The sequence below is a fragment of the Solanum dulcamara genome, chromosome 2, assembly GCF_947179165.1.
Source record: "Solanum dulcamara chromosome 2, daSolDulc1.2, whole genome shotgun sequence".
NCBI classification, from domain to species: domain Eukaryota; kingdom Viridiplantae; phylum Streptophyta; class Magnoliopsida; order Solanales; family Solanaceae; genus Solanum; species Solanum dulcamara.
In genome coordinates this window covers 53,699,294-53,717,253 of record NC_077238.1, presented here as the reverse complement: position 1 = coordinate 53,717,253, position 17,960 = coordinate 53,699,294, and the positions used below count along the sequence as shown (strand labels likewise).

Sequence of the window (17,960 nt, the reverse complement as noted above, 5' to 3'; positions counted from 1 at the left end):
ATCATAAGGGCCCTTATCAGCTATTTTAGGCCAGTGGATCCACAATTAGCCCTTAAAGTAAAAGTTAAAGAATGAATGTAAAGTTGACGAAGTTCTACCCGATAAGTAGTCTCCCCGTGCGAACGTAGGGGGTTATGTTGGATTCCATGTAATAGCTCGCATGATCCTAAATATCGGTTAAGGTCGTTTCCCTACAAATGAATGTTTTAAGGATTCATATGATGATTTCTCATGCATGCATCCACTTATGCATATTGCCTATACATGTCTCTCTCTTATGTTCTTCATTTCATATCACACTCACATACTTAATACATTCAAATTACTAGCGCATGCTTTTGCCTACATGATATTATCATGTAGGGACTGACATCGCTCCACACTCTCCTCTTCGTGGTAGGTTGAGCGTTGAAGGCTACTACTTTGGTGACTTTCCATGTTTCGAGAACGACACTCCTATCTTAACTAGCTTATGTTATGTTTAGACACTTAAATTAAGTTTGGTATTTTGACTTAATCTTGAGGGTGAGCTAGGGACATATCTTAGCCCCTACCAAGTTTTAATGTAGAAGGTATTGTTGGACATAGAAAAGGATGTTATGTTGTCTTCGACTCTTATTAATGTGAAGCCCCTTAGTCCCTATATCCCTTATGTTTTCGCTCAATTTGTTTATCATTATCAATGAAATGCTTAATAAATTCTAAGAGACTTGGGTGAGGTACCTCCGGGTGTCTCGTCCGTCGTGTCACATCTAGTTTCTAGGCTTGGATTGTGACACTTTTGGCAAGATTTTCACCCATCGACGAGTCTCCAAAATGGCTTGGCATGTTGCCAAGGCCTTTTGGCGAGTTTCAATCTCTAGTTTTCATTATTTTCCTTCTTTAACTCAAATTTTTGACTTTTCAACTTCCAGAGCCTCACACTACGGATTATAAGGATTCTTACGGGTCGTAAAGTTGAGCTTGAGAATGGGTCAAGACTTAGGAGTTTACTAAGTCCAGTGGTGTAGCCATATAGCTTAGGGTGGCCAGTCAGACACCCTTTCTCAAAAAATTAAACTATGTATATTAGAAAATTGTAAAAAGTATATATGTCAAAAATTATTTATCATACGTATACATTAAATCTTAGACACCCTTAATAAAATTTCTGACTTCGCTACTGGTCCAGTGGTGACCTACGAATGGCCACTTAAGACTCGTAGGTATTCCTACGGATCGTAGGTCCCTCATGGCCACTGGACAGTGATCACTTCACCTCTTTCTCATAGTTCTTCGGGTTTGATCTAGGTTAAAATAGTATGGGGCGTTACATTAGCTATAGGCCAGTCAACTTTTGGAGGCACATATAAAGAAAAAACAGAAAAACTGAGTACACTGCATCTCTAATGAACCATCTTATTAAAGTTTTACAAAGTCAACACGTAAATTCACAGCGGGACCATATTTAGTTCATGCCAATAAAAAGCAATAGAAGCTCGCGGTCTATGAGCACTTGAAGGCCAGATGTTTCTTTGTTCTATGCTGCTACATGTACATGATAACTTTCTCCAATACATTGATGAAATAATGATTAGCTAGTAAGTAGTTGAAAATGGTAAATAACTACATGTAAAAATTCGTTTCTATATTGGGATTACATTTATCATCTGTTAGTGCTATAATTTCCATAATCATATCATCTGTTAGTGCTACAATTTCCATAACCATACAAGACAGCAAATTGTAATTAATTCCCCTTGAAAGAAAATTTGTTGTTCTATTGCCCTCTTCCTATCAGATGTCATGCATGATATATTGCTCAACATGCAAGGGTAATATTGCCCATTAACATTTTATAAACGTACAAGGAATAGAGTTTAACAACTTGGCGTGTAACCATAGGACTTGTCTTCTGTGGATAGATAAGGCGATGTGAACACAAAGCTAAGTGGAACTATGAAAAAGAAAGAAAAAGAAAAGGAAGTTAAAAAAATAAAAAGTCATTTTCGTGCGGAGTGGAAGTATACTTTTCTGCCCTTTATTATTTTATTATAGGGGAATATGTTCATTTAATAATATTTTTTTTCGTTTATTAATTGGATGTAGACAGAAATTGGATAGAGAGATAACAGACCGTGGCAGCAGACATTTTCTACCACCACCATATTCCTTTCATCTTTGCTTTTACAGATTCTTTATGAGTTATACTAGTGTTTATATGAACCAAAACTCTTAATTATTGACTGGCTATCCAAAAGTTGTGCTAGTTGAAAGAGAGGATTCAAGAAGAAAAACTAGCGTGTAATTTTCATATTAAGGACACATCCAAGATTCTTTGTCTGGGGTTGTGTTTTTGCTTTGTCCTGGTTGGAGAATCTTGATTTGGCCCATTGTTTCTTTGTTTTGAGCTTAACTGGGTAATAATCAAAATTGGAATCTTGGGGATGGGATCCCTTGATTCTTTCCTTGGCTTTTTGCTGTTTCTTATCTTCTTCGTGAATTCTGGCATTCCCCTAATTTGAAGGAAGATAGCATCAAATTCTCACTTTTCACCCTCTTTATTCCTCATCACATCTTCTTAACTAAAGTTTAAACCTTTGGTGATGTTAGGTTCAGTAGACTGCAAAAGGGTTTGCGTTTGATGCGTAGTTGGATGAGTTTGTTCCATGTAATTGGGTTTGGCGTAAAATTGGGGAACCTACTTTTGACTCTATGTTGCTGGTTTGTGTCTCTGATTTTTTCCATGAATGGTGAAGTAATGACTAGCAAGACTTTGCTTGGTGATGGGGAGCACATAGTAAAGAAATTGTGGGAGCTCACTGCTAAGATTTACCATTCTTACCCTCAGTATGTTGGAAACAGGAAAGTGGGAAACAAATGGTGGAGGAAGCTTTTGATAGCTTGGCTATTATTTTGGATTATTGTTTCTTTTTCAGTCTTGTGGTACATGAACTCTAAAGCTTTTGAAAAGAGAAAAGAAACACTTACAAGTATGTGTGATGAGAGGGCTAGGATGTTACAAGATCAGTTTAATGTTAGTATGAACCATGTGCAGGCCATGTCTATTCTCATCTCAACTTTCCACCATGCCAGGAACCCTTCTGCTATTGATCAGGTAATGCCAGGAACCCTTCTGCTATTGATCAGGTCAAAATTACTCATCTTTACAATTCAGAGTCGAACTATACTAGTTTTACTTCCTTTAAACCCTGGATTTAAACTTGAATTTCCAAAGTTTGACATCCCATCCATATCCCCTTGAATAATGATCTCTAAAACCATAATTTTTTGTGTTTTGTCATGAACCTTTTTTTTATTTATGTTGAACTCCATACATCTGGTTTTTTTTTAACAAAATAAAAGTGATTCTTCTAGGTATTCTTAGTTTACATTTAGCCTATAGAACCAACTTACTAATCTTTCTATTTAATCCACTAAAATACCGAAAAACACTGTCGGCGCAGAGTACTTTTGCAAGCTATACAGAAAGAACAGCTTTTGAGCGGCCTCTTACAAGTGGAGTGGCATATGCCGTAAGAGTGCTCCACTCAGAAAGAAAAGAGTTTGAGAAGCGACACGGTTGGAGTATTAAGAGAATGGATACACTTGAACAAACTCCAGTTCACAAAGACAATGAGTATGATAGAGATGGCCTGGAGCCATCTCCAGTTCAGGCAGAATATGCCCCTGTTATTTTTGCACAGGATACAATTGCACATGTAATTTCTGTTGATATGCTCTCCGGAAAGGTAACTTCTTTGTTTATCTTCCCAAGTGTTTATTGAATGTACATTATTAAATAGCTAGACTAGATTTTTAGTCATTTTACTTTCTGCTACACACACACACTGGCATACATACAAAGGGAAGTACAGAGCAAGACCCTTACAAATGATCGTGCCTAACAGGAAGATCGCGAGAATGTTTTACGTGCGAGGGAATCAGGAAAGGGTGTCCTCACGGCTCCCTTCAAGCTACTAAAAACAAATCGCCTTGGGGTGATAAAGACATTTGTGGTTTACAAAACTGATCTTCCTTCTAATGCAACTCCAAATGAAAGGATCCAAGCAACTGACGGGTATGCCATCTGATTTTATGCAATCATTCACTGTGTACCCAACTTTTGGAATATGTTGCCCCTTCATAGTGGGAAAAGAATCTCAAAACTGCAAGAGAAAGATAAAGGATAACAAACTTGTTCAACCGACTTCTCAAGACCAAATTATGTTAGCAAATTACGCAACTATTTTGACGCGTCTCCACTTTCCAAGCAGGTATCTTGGTGGAGTCCTTGACATTGAATCACTTGTAGAGAAGCTTCTTCAGCAGCTTGCGAGCAAACAAAGTATCCTTGTGAACGTCTATGATACGACTAATTTCTCCCATTCTATTAGCATGTATGGTTCAAATGTGTCAAGTGATGGTGTGGAGCATGTCAGTGCCCTCAACTTTGGGGATCCATTTAGAAGGCATGAGATGCGTTGCAGGTGATTATGTTCTTTCATCACTGGATGTTTTCTGTTTCAACTTCATCTTGTAGCCTAGCTTCCATGTTGCTGATTGTGCTAATTTGTTTGATGGAAGCATTTGGGAAGCTGTTATTATTTAGTTGAATGAGGTGTCATTGATTATTTTGACCTTTCTGTGTATAGTCATGATTCCTGTCATTTTAGGCTTTTTCTATTCGCTTAACTAGATATCGACACTAAAGATTAGAGAAGTCTCCAGAGAATTGAATTTAAGATTGAATCCTCTGGGATTGCTACTTGTTTTTGCAGATTCAAACAGAAACCACCATGGCCTTGGCTAGCCATCACAACTGCGACAGGAATCCTCATAATTGCATTGCTTATAGGGCAAATATTTCATGCAACAATCAACAGAATAGCCAAAGTTGAGGATGATTATCATGAGATGATGATGCTGAAAAAGCGTGCCGAGGCTGCTGATGTTGCAAAATCACAGGTATATACTACTTTTCATAGTTCGCTAAATACTTTTATCCAATACTTGTTATGAGATATGTTCTAAGCTGACCTCTACTTGTAGTTTCTTGCTACCGTTTCCCATGAGATCAGGACCCCCATGAACGGCGTTCTTGGTGAGTCTAAGAAAATTCATTTTTCTGCATCATTATTCTTGTATATATTGGAGTGATTACGATAAACATGTATACACTTGTTTCACAGGCATGCTTCATATGCTTGTGGACACCAATCTTGATGTGACACAACAAGATTATGTCAGCACTGCTCAGGCCAGTGGTAAAGCTTTAGTTTCACTCATAAATGAGGTTTTGGACCAAGCAAAGATTGAATCTGGTAAGCTTGAGCTTGAGGCAGTTTGTTTTGATGTGAGATCTACTCTGGATGAGGTTCTGTCGCTCTTTTCAGGGAAATCTCAAGAAAAAGGAGTTGAGGTACTCCACAACATAGACTTTCCATTTATTACTGTCTTCTTTTTTCTATTGTGTAATCTAACTAACCTTTTCTTTGGAGAGCAGTTGGCAGTTTACATCTCTGATAAGGTTCCTGATGTGCTCATTGGTGACCCTGGACGGTTTCGTCAGATTATCACAAACTTGATGGGAAACTCTATCAAAGTAAGTTCACTTATCTTTTAGCTAATAGTAGCGAAAGCAGAACGCTACCCTGTAACCGAGTTTAAACTGGAGTTGATATGAGTTTGTGCATGTTTGTGTTATGTAAATTCTCAAAGGGATATGTAAAATCACTAAATAACCATCGGTTGCTTTCATTACATAGGGGGATTAACTGAGAGAGTTGTGTGTGTGTGGAAGGGGGGGGGGGGGGGGAGGAAGTAATCAATGCAATTGATAATGTGCTTGTCTGTTCTGCTTATTTATCAAAGTTGCGCCAGATTTAGTTAAGTCTGTTATCTAGGTCTATATATATATAGACCTAGATAACAGACTACATCAAGGATAAAGTCTATACATACTTGATATGATTCATTGCCGACCCCAACTCACTTGGGACTGGGGCGTAATCGTTATTGTTTTATCCGGGATATAAAGGCATCTAAAGGATTCTTTAAAGGTGTTGGGGTGCCCAATTTAATTGGTTTTAGATTGAATGGTTAGATTTTATGACAAGGTATCAGCATCAACTTTTGGTAAACCTATTCTTACACGTGTAAATGTGCATTAAAGTCTGGAGTGTCGAAGATATGGAATGACTCATATCAAGTATGTAAGCCGTAACAGTAAGGAGGTTGTCACAGATATACAATGACTCACGTTGATATATAAGGACAAGAAAGTGTTTTGGTGATATATAAAATCAAGAATTACATATATAAGGGATTAGTTGTGGGTATGCCCACTTAAGGATTTGGGTTGGATGATCACTTCACACTCTCTAAAGTATAATGTCTTTTTGCAGTTCACTGAGAAAGGTCATATATTTGTGACGGTCCATCTTGTCGAGGAAGTGATCAAGTCAGCTGAGGAGTTCAAGATGGAATCATTGCTAAAGAGCACTTTGAGTGGATTGCCTGTAGCCGATAAACAACAGAGCTGGAGAAGTTTCATGGGTTTCAATCAAGATGGATCTTCTCTCACATCTTCCTCGTTGGACCAGATCAATCTAATGGTTTCAGTAGAAGACACTGGTGTTGGAATTCCTTTAGATGCTCAATCTCGTATATTCACCCCCTTCATGCAGGTTGGTCCTTCTATTGCTCGCATCCATGGGGGAACTGGTATTGGACTTAGCATAAGCAAATGTTTGGTACAGCTTATGAAAGGTGAAATTGGATTTGTAAGTTTGCCAAAGATTGGATCTACCTTTACTTTTACTGCTGTTTTCACCAATGGCCACAATAATTGGAATGAGAAGAAGAGCCAGCAAATAAACAATCAATCGAACACTGTTTCTTCAGATTTCCATGGCATGAGAGCCTTAATTGTTGACCCAAGAACTGTCCGTGCAAGGGTCTCACAGTATCACATGAAACGACTTGGAGTCCATACTGAAGTGGTCTTAGATTTGAATCATGGTTTGTCTTATGTAAGAACTGAAAATGGAGTCACAAATATGATCCTCATTGAACAGGAGGTGTGGGATACTGATTTGGGAAAGTCAAGTCTCTTTATCAAAAACTTAAGAAAGATCAACACTAGTACTTCTCCCACACTTTTTATATTAGCTAATTCTATAAATTCTAGCCGAGCAGGCATCTCAGCCAAAGGTTTTCCTACTCCATTTGTCATCATGAAGCCGCTAAGGGCAAGTATGCTTGCTGCATCACTCCAACGAGCCATGGGTGTTGGTAACAAAGGAAATAGTACGAATGGAGAGCTCTCCGGTCTCTCTCTTTCCAAGCTCCTTCAGGGGAGAAAAATTTTGATTGTGGATGACAACAACGTGAACCTTAGAGTAGCTGCTGCTGCACTGAAGAAGTATGGTGCTGATGTTGTCTGCACAGACAGTGGAAAAAAATCACTGACTTTTTTACAACCACCTCATCAATTTGATGCCTGTTTCATGGATATTCAGATGCCAGAAATGGATGGGTATGTTTCTTAAGAAACCTATATTTTCTACCACTGTTGGACCTAATTTATATTTCCTTGCTTATTTTTGCGTAACTATGAGCTTCTGCTCCCATCATAGCAATTCCTTCATCGCATCTTCTGGGCTGCATCTGAGATTATGGAAAAGCTCTGTGTTATGTTTGACAAATTAAGTTGCTTTTAAGCTGACAGTTGCGCTATAAATTAAATGACAGGTTTCAAGCTACAAAAATAATCCGCGAAATGGAATCTGATATCAATAGCCGTATCCAACTTGGACAGCTTCCTTCTGAAGCGTATGGTAATATTTCAAGCTGGAAAGTGCCCATTTTAGCCATGACTGCTGACGTAATTCAAGCTACAAATGAACAGTGTCAGAAATGTGGAATGGATGGTTATGTTTCGAAGCCATTTGAGGCTGAGCAGCTTTATCAAGAAGTATCACGCTTTTTCCAGATCAAACCAAATCAGAATACCTGAAGAGCATTCCTGGTGAATTCTTATGATAACCTCGAGTAGAAATGCCATCGACTTCATGGTGCCTCGGGGTCGTTCGCATTTTCTTTTTTCGAACTGCGAGTGCTCTATGTCCCAAGCATGATTACTTTTGTAGGTTAGAATACTTGTTCAAAATCTTGATGTCAACCACTTGGATTCCAGTGCATTCTTTTTCAGGGAATGAATCTCTGAAACTACACACAGAATGTACATAAACTTGAAGGATTACTTTTGGATTCTTTGTTGGGGGTTTGATCTCGCATCTTCCAAGCTTGAGGAGTGGAGGAGGACTTGTGCTTGTCTCATCAAGAAAGAAACCTTAAAAGAGTTTTCAATCCTTTTGATGCTTTAGGCTTCTCAGTATGGATTTTGCCTGAAGTTAGCATAGAGAGTGGTTATAGTTTATATAGCAACAAACATTGTTTGTAACAGAAATATGTTTCATGTATATTCTCAAATCCTACAAGGCACATAGGGAAGTAGTCATAATAGGTGAAAAAAGGTTTAGTTCAGTCAGTCATAGTTGACATAAACATAGGGACAGCAAACAGCTGAATTGCTCTTCTTTTTTTTTGCTTGTGTATAGTACAAAGAACAAGTTTGATGGACATTTTGATAGTAAGCATTTACATGTTGCAGATGTACAAGTATTTGATACTCTGGAAGTTACACGAGTATATAGTTTATACGAACTCAGTGTGGAGCCAATTTCTAACCCATTTTATACAGTAAGATATATTACTACTCCATAAGCTTGTACAGGAAATGTATCTTATTGGCAATTAGAGTTTGTTGTCATATGTAGATGGGTCACAAGTGTCCAACAGACCGCGTTTTAGGTAAGACGGGGATTTACTAACTACCATTTGCTGCCACCTTGGTTGTACAATCAACGGTGTTTAACCGTTGTCTAAAAAACAATTTATTTTTAATATATATCTCTACACCATGAATAAACATAGAAATAGTGGTTTTGTGATCCAAAACACTTTGTTGGTAGCCAATATAAATGGTTTCCCAGTTTTTAGAATGACTGAAGTCGATATGTCCGAGTTGTTAAGGAGACAGACTTGAAATTGCCGGGCTTCGCCTACGCAGGTTCGAACCCTGCTGTCGACGTTTTGCTGCTATTGTTTGTGTTTATTTAACTTTTTAATCTTTAAAAATGCTGTGTGAATTTCTGCCTAATTTAGGCTTCATTGTTGGCACATGCAAGTTAGGCCAACGTGGGTTTGATTTACCAACTTCTCCAACTTCCCCCCCACCCCCGCAATAGATGTTGGATTCTGTATCTTCCTCTTGAACTTGAATAAAGAAAAGGACACGCAGTAAAAAGAATTAGAGAAATTTTTAAAAATAACTTATATTTAATCGTTATTAGGTCCACTTAGCTATTTTTCAATTTTTAGAATTCATAGCTACAACTTCAGTTTGCTATGTGATGTATCAATTATATTTCTCGGTAAAATAGGAAAAAATACAAATACAATTTAACTAATTTCTATAAAATGCGCTATATGATATTTTTAGATATAGTAATACAACTTAAATTACTCCTAAAAATCTGTCAGTTTGAAACAGGAGTCTAAAGTGATAATGTTGCATCGTTTATTTTGAAAATTCAAAAAACTTTCAAACTCGAAAACGTAAATTCTATACAAAAAGATGAAAATTCAACAGAATTGCTCAAGTGTTCTTCATCCACTGGCATAAAGTATTTTTGATTCATATTTGGATTATGTAGATTCTTTGTAAACGTGATTGTGATCGCATTGTATTTATCCATTTGATAAATTTGTATCAATTTGTTGACGGTGTTAATCTGAAGTATTGAATTTCAATCTTTTATGTTGACATTGGTTATTATATTTTAGTTTATGACTTATTAATTCGGTTAGACATTAACACATATGCACACCTTTTTGGTTGTATTACTCTGTTTAGGTAGCAATTTCGAAAGAAGATTGAATTATCATTTTTTAAAATAATTTTTAAAGATTTTATACCAATGACAAGCATAATTGTTCTGATCAGACATTCTGGTATTTGAAATAAAAAAAATTGCTATGTTGATTACATGATAGAAGTAATTGTGTTAAAAAACTATGTGACATATAATGAACTGATTGATGAAATTACAAACCAACTTGATATTGATGAAAGAATAAAATATACTAAACTGAAATACAATATTGAAGGAAGCGATGCACCTCTAAAGATACACAACGAGATGGGTGTCAAAGTATATATCTTATTGAATAAGAAATAAAGAAATTTAGGAAGTATCTACTGTATGTAAGTGTATTTGATAAGGATAATAATATGTTGATATCCGTGAAAAAATTATTCAAGGAAGGTGTAGGTGTTTAGGTGTTTGTGGGATAGATGCAAATGATACATTTAATAGACAAGCACTGGTGTTTGCAGTTGTCGATGAGCCAGTAGATGTATTCGATGTGATCAAGTGCGACATTATTTTTGACACTAATCAAAATGAAGTAATGTCGATCAAGTATGCAAGAAGTCAAAAAGTAAAAAGCCAAAAAAAAAAAGAAAAATGCAATAATTTTTGAAAAAGCAAAAGTTACGGAAGCAAAAGTTGACAGAAATTACGCGTAGAACTTTGATAAAACGCATAGAAAATTAACGCGTAAATTTTCTACGCGTTTTCATCCTCCTATAAATAGAGGGCCTCGTGCCCTCATTTATTTCATTCAGAAAAGTGAGAGTAAAAATACAAAGAGAGTTATACACCAAGATAAATATTGTAGTCTTGAGTGTCTTTTTTAGTAGTTGTTCTTTTTATAAGATTGAAGTGTTTATTGTTGTTTTCTCCTTATACTTGAAAGCAGTATACTCTCATATTATCATAGTGAAATTCTTCTACCCCGTGGTTTTTTTCCTCTATCTGTTTGAGGGGTTTCCACGTAAAATTCTCGTGTCCAATTTATTTTCTTTATTTATTATCATATCAAACTTTAGTTGTAGTGCTTCCTCCCCTCAAAAGTGGTATCAGAGCCCTCGATTATTCTGTCTTTTTTATGCGAAGATATTATCTGTAAATAGTAAAATTTCGTGAATAGTAAAATTTGGTGAAAAGTACTATTCACATGAATAGTACTTTTTAGTGACAGTACAATTTATTATGATTGTTCGCAAAAATATTCAGAAACGATCTAGAAGGGTGTGAAACAAATAACAATGTCTAGTACAACAAAGTTTGATGTTGAAAAATTCAATGAAACTAATTTCTCATTGTGAAAAATAAAAATAAGAGCGATATTGAGAAAGGACAATTTCTTAGCTGCAATTGAAGGAAGGCCCATAGATTTTACTGATGACATCAAGTGGAATGACATAGACAGCAACGCAGTTGCTGATCTACACTTGGCACTAGCTGATCAAGTGTTGTCTAGTATGACTGAAAAACGGACGGAAAGGAAATATGGGATACTCTTACAAGATTGTATGAGTTCAAGTCTTTGCATAATAAAATCTTCTTAAAAAGAAGATTGTACACTCTTCGAATGAAAAAGTCCATGTCAGTTACTGAACACATCAATACTTTGAATACTGTGTTTTTGCAACTTACAACAATGAGTTGCAAAATAGAGGGGACTGAACATGTAGAGCTTCTTCTTCAAAGTCTACCTGACTCGTATGATCAACTCATCATCAACCTAACGAACAATATAGACAGTTTAGTTTTCGATGAAATTGCAGCCGCTGTCTTAGAAGAAGAAAATCGGTGCAAAAATAAAAAAGATAGACAAGCAAGTTCGCAGCAAGCTGAAGCTTTGATGATGGTGAGAGGAAGACCAACGGAACATGGCCCCAGTGGGAGTCAAAATTATGGTAGATCTCAATCAAGAAGTAAGAAGAATATCAAGTGTAACAACAGTGGCAAGAAAGGGCACTTCAAGAAAAATTATCGGTTCAAGAAGAAGAGTGAACACCCTGAGCCATCAAATGCTCAAGGGAATGTTGCAAGTACCCTGGATGATAGAGATATTTTATGTAGTGAATCAATATCAAATAATGAAGGCAAAATATGTTTCACTGATGTCTGGATCATGGACACAGGAGCAATATGGCACATGACTTCCCGAAGAGAATGGTTCCATCAATATAATCCTATCTCATGAGGGTCTATGTTCATGGAAGACGATCATGCTTTGGATGTTATTGGTATTGGGTCCATCAAAATAAAGATGTATGATGGCACGATACGCACCATCTAGGAGGTACAATATGTAAAAGACTTGAGGAAGAATCTATTGTCTTTGGGACAATTAGATGATAATGGATGTTCATATAAGACTCGTGGTGGAGTCATGAAAATATCCAAAAGAGCGCTTGTAGTGATGAAAGCTGAAAAACTTACGGCAAATCTATATGTGCTTTAAGGTGAAACACACTAAGAAGGAGAAGCATCAACCGCATCAGCAAGTTTATTTAAAGAATCAACGATGATATGCCATCGTAAACTTGGTCATATGTCATAATGAGGTTTGAAAATTCTTGCTGAGCAAAAGCTTCTTCCAGTGCTCAAAAAGGTTTCACTACCATTTTGTGAGCATTGTGTTACCAGCAAGCAACATAGACTGAAGTTTAGCAGTTCCTCTGCTAAAAGCAAGGAGATATTAGATCTGGTCCACTCTGATGTCTGGCAAGCACCGATGGAGTCCTTAGGAGGAGAAAAATATTCCGTGACATTTATCGATAATTACTCCAGGAGAAGTTGGGTGTATCCAATCAAGAGAAAGGCAGATATTTTTCCAGTTTTCAAAGAGTTCAAAGCGCGGGTGGAACTTGAATCTGAGAAAAAGATCAAATGTTTGAGGACAGATAATGGAGGAGAATACACTGGTGATAAATGTGATAACTTTTGTAAATAAGAAGGTATTAAAAGATAGTTCACGATGGCATATACTCCACAATAAAATAGAGTAGCAGAGCGGATAAACAGAACCTTGTTGGAACGGACAAGAGCTATGTTGGCAACTGCAGGGTTGGAAAAATAATTCTGGGCAAAAGCAGTCAAAATCGCTTGTTATGTGATCAATCGGCCACCATCAACCGCAATTGATCTGAAAACGCCAATGGAGATGTGGACAGGAAAACCAGCTAATTATTCTCACTTACATAAATTCAAAAGTCCTGCTTATGTTATGTACAACACCCAAGAAAAATTGAAGTTGGATCCGAAATTCAGGGAATGCATTTTCTTAGGGTATGCTGATGGAGTTAAGGGGTATCACTTGTGGGATCCCACAGCCCGCAAGGTGGTAATCAACAGGGATGTTGTATTTATTGAAAATAATATACAAGCAAAAGAAGGAAGCACTTCAAAAAAAAATATCAGAGACTACTACAGTTGAAGTTGAAGAAAGAAAAAAAGTTTCAGTTTCTTTTGAAGCAGCACCAGAGCATGAAGAACAAGAGCAAGCTGAGATCAAAACTCCACAAGTTCGACGGTCAGCTAGGTAGAGAAGAGAATTAATTTGGCACTAAAATTATTCTATAGAGAGCAATGTTGCATACTGTCTATTAACAAAAGATAGAGAGCCTTCAACTTTTCACGAGGCTATGAAAGGCCAAGAATCATCTCTATGGATGACAGCAATGCAAAAGGAAATTGAAGCTCTTCATAAAAATAAAATATGGAATCTTGTTCAATTACCACAAGGAAGGAAGGACATTGGAAATAAATGGGTCTACAAGATCAAACGCAATGGTAATGACCAAGTGGAAAAGTATCGTGCAAGATTGATGGTGAAAGGATTCGCTCAGAAAGAAGGTATAGACTCAATGAGATATTTTCTCTGGTGGTTTGACTCACAATAATTTGAGTGGTCCTGGCGATGTGTGCTACATTTGACTTGTACTTGGAGCAGTTAGATGTCAAAACTGTGTTTCTTCATGGAGAGCTTGAAGAAGAAATTTACATGCTCCAACCAGAAGGTTTTGAAGAACAGAAAAAAGAGAACTTGGTTTGCAGGTTGAACAAATCTCTATATGGTCTCAAACAGGCGCCGAGGTGTTGGTATAAGAGATTTTATTCCTTTATTATAAGGCTTGGATACAACAGACATAGTTCAGATCCTTGTGTTTATTACAAGAGATTTGGTGATAACAATTTTGTTATTTTGTTGTTGTATGCTGATGATATATTGGTAGAAGGCCCCAACAAAGATCGTCTCACAAATTTAAAGTCACAGTTGGCTAGGGAGTTTGAAATGAAGGACTTGGGACCAATAAACAAGATTCTAGGGATGCAAATTCACTGAGACAGAAATAATATGAAGATTTGGCTTTCTCAAAAGAACTATTTGAAGAAAATCTTGAGACGTTTTAAGATGCAAAACTGTAAGTCAATTTCTACCCCACTTTCTATTAATTATAAGTTATCCTCAAATATGAGTCCTAGCAATGAAGCAGAGAGGATAGAGATGTCTAGAGTACCGTATGCATTAGCAGTGGGAAGTTTAATGTTCGCCAGGATATGTACAAGATCTGACATTGCAAAAGCAGTGGGAGTGGTTAGTCGATACATGGCTAATCCTGGTAGAGAACATTGGAATACTATTAAGAGGATCCTGAGATATATCAAGGGTACCTCAGATGTTGCAATGTGTTATGGAGGATCAGACTTTACTATTAAAGGTTATGTTGATTCAGATTATACAGGTGATCTTGATAAAAATAAGTCCACCACATGTTATGTGTTTACTCTTGCTGGAGGAGCTGTAAGGTGGGTTTCAAAACTGCAATCTATCGTGGCTACATCTACGACGGAAGCAGAATATGTAGCAGCTACACAAGCTAGCAAAGAGGAAATATGGATGCAGATGTTACTGGAGGAGCTCAGGCACAAACAAGAGAAGGTTGCTCTATTTTGTGACAGTCAGAGTGCTTTGCATCTTGCAAAGAATCCAACATTTCATTCAAGGACAAAGTACATACAAGTTCAATATCACTTTTTCCGTGAGAAGGTGGAAGAAGGCAGTGTGGATATTCAGAAAATTCACACTAATGACAACCTAGCAGATATATTTATGAAGCCGATCAACAGTAACAAGTCTAAATGGTGTCGATCTTCTATTGGCCTAGCAGAAACGTAACATTGCAGTAATTGAATAGAAAGAATGGTGTGAAAAGTTAATTGATTCTCAATTAAATCTTCAAGTGGGAGAATGCAAGAAGTCAAAAAGTAAAAAGCAAAAAGAGAGAAAAATGCAATAATTTTTGAAAAAGCAAAAGTTGACAGAAGTAAAAGTTGACAGAAATTTCGCGTAAAACTTTGACAAAACGCGTAGAAAATTAACGCGTTTTTATCCTCCTATAAATAGATGGCCTCGTTCCCTCATTTATTTTATTCAGAAAAGTGAGAGTAAAAATACAAAGAGAGTTATACACCATGATAAATATTGTAGTCTTGAGTGTCCTCTTTAGCAGTTGTTCCTTTTATAAGAGAGAAGTGTTTATTGTTGTTTTCTCCTCATATTTGAGAGCAGTGTACTCCCATATTATCATAGTGAAATTCTTCTATCCCGTGGTTTTTCTCATCTATCTGTTTGAGGGGTTTCCACGTAAAATTCTCGTGTCCAATTTATTTTATTTATTTATTATCATATCAAACTTTAGTTGTGGTGCTTCCTTCCCCCAACAAAGTATACAAAGACAATGCAACATTAAAGATTGTGATGGCACAATATGCCCATAAGTTTCAATTTTGAATAGAGAGATCAAATTTTATCTAATAATTGTATTTGTATATATTCGTATCTGCCACTATATGACTATTTATATTTGTATTTGTATACAAATATATCTGTGAGTGTTAAGTTGTTTATATTTGTATTTACGCATATACAATAAGTCTGATGTTTTAAAGATGCAATTGTGTATAGCTTGCTAAATTTTATTATACATATATATTTTTAGAAATTAATTTAATTTTATTCATGTTGCAGTTATACCTTTATATGGGTGTCTGAATAGTGTAATTGGTTGATGAAAGCATCAAATATCAACAAATCTGAAATGTTCAAAAATATAGAGTGAGACATGAAACATACATGTCCCTTGAAAAATAAGATTTATTCACAACGTCAAACAACCGATAACTTAGTTGAAGGAATAATTATTAAACTTAAAATATCCAATCATAAATGACGCAAAGTTGGACCTCGGGATGGATGTGACCTATATATTGGCAAGGTGAGCTAAATAAAAGGTTATAAAATTCATTAAGAGGGGCACCATCTTAATCGTACAATAAATTTTCTAGCTACTTAAGACATATTGGATACTACATGCCCCGTTCGCATATACGAATGAACAAAACAACTAAAAATGAATTTTTATATAATGGAATTTAGCAGGACCCTCCTGAATAATGAGATTTAGCAGGACCTTCTTGGATAATGTGATTTAGCAGGATCCTCTTGAATAATGGAATTAGCCGGACCCTCTTGGATAATGTGATTTCGGATGGCAGGACCTTCCTAAATAATGAAATTTAGTACAGCATGACCCTCCTGAATAATTGAATTTAGCATAGTAAGACCCTTCTAAATAATGAGATTTAGTGTAGTAACTCTCTTGGATAGTGAGATTTAGCAGAACCCTCCTAGACAATGATACTAGCAGGAGCCTCCTAGATAATGAGATTTAGTATAACAAGACCCTCTTGGATAATAGGATTTAGTATAGTAGGACCCTTTTGGTTAATGAGATTTAGCAGGACTCTCCTAGACAATGGGACTAGGAGAACCCTCCTGAATAATAAGATTTAGTGTAGCAGAACCGTCCTAGATAATGAGACTAGCAGGACCCTCCTGGATAGTGGGACTAGCAGGACCCTTCTAGATAATGAGATTTAACAGGACCCTTCTGGATAATGAAACTAACATAACCCTCCTAGATAATGGAATTTAACAGGACCTTCCCGGACAATAGAGCTAGCAGGATCCTCTTGAATAATGGGACTAGCAGAACCCTCTTCGATAATGAGTTTAGTTTAGCAGGACCCTCCTAGATAATGGGACTAGCAGGATTCTCATGAACAATGAGATTTAATATAGTAGGACCCTCATAGATAATAAGATTTAGCAGGATCTTCCTGGATAATGGAACTTATACCAGCAAAACTTAATTTAACTGAATCATCATAAAGAATTGAGTTTGACTGAAACATTCAGAACCATATGAAGAATATATTGCAACAAAGATCAAGTCATTCAGAGTCTCGAACAAAGCTAAGCAATATCTTTTATTCATATTCAAGAATTTTTTTTACCACAAATCGGGGCAAAAAATTGTGTTATTGCTTCTGTTTGTTTTGATTTTAGAGATCTTCTTTTAGAATAAGGTTAATCCACATTTCAAGCTCAAGGTCTTATCTGGGAAGCATTGTCAACTTTCAAGCTCATTTTCAATTCAAGTAGCAAGAGCTTACCTTAAAATCAAGGTCAATATCCAAGGTCAAGTAGCAGAACCACCTGAAGAACAAGTTAACCTTCAAGTTCGTTGAAATGAAAATGAATATCTCACCACTTGAGAAGCCTTGAAGACTCAAGTCAAGATTCAAGAGAAGCTACATAGATAGGATCTTGGGCTTTTATTTTCTTTTAATTTTTTTTCTTTCATTTTCATATAAAATCAGGAGTTGCGAACTGGAGCATCGATGGGACCTCATTTGACTTCCAACCCATTATTTCATCTTCTTAAACTACACGTGACCTGAATACCTTATAACCTGAGATATGTAGATTGTCCAAAACCAGGCCTCGACCGCCTTTTTTTCTTTCCTTTTAAATAAGAGTTCGTTCAAAATTTATTACGTTGTCTACTTTTTTGTCTGCAAACACTTTGTGTTTTCAGTTAAAGAGGGGCAAACTGTAGATACGTAATTTTTTTACCAAACTCGAGATTTTAC

At 36.4% G+C, this 17,960-nt stretch overlaps 1 protein-coding gene across 1 annotated transcript; it reads left to right on the top strand.

Annotated features, from left to right (window-relative positions):
* Positions 1–2,086: 2,086 nt before the first annotated feature.
* On the top strand, positions 2,087–8,709 carry LOC129880573 (histidine kinase 3). Its single transcript, XM_055954660.1, has 11 exons — positions 2,087–2,399; positions 2,593–3,097; positions 3,447–3,731; positions 3,891–4,060; positions 4,257–4,469; positions 4,761–4,947; positions 5,032–5,083; positions 5,172–5,401; positions 5,486–5,584; positions 6,387–7,519; positions 7,735–8,709. The coding sequence occupies exons 2-11, from the start codon at positions 2,624–2,626 to the stop codon at positions 7,997–7,999; spliced, it is 3,108 nt and encodes a 1,035-aa protein (XP_055810635.1). The 5' UTR covers positions 2,087–2,399; positions 2,593–2,623; the 3' UTR covers positions 8,000–8,709.
* Positions 8,710–17,960: the final 9,251 nt, after the last annotated feature.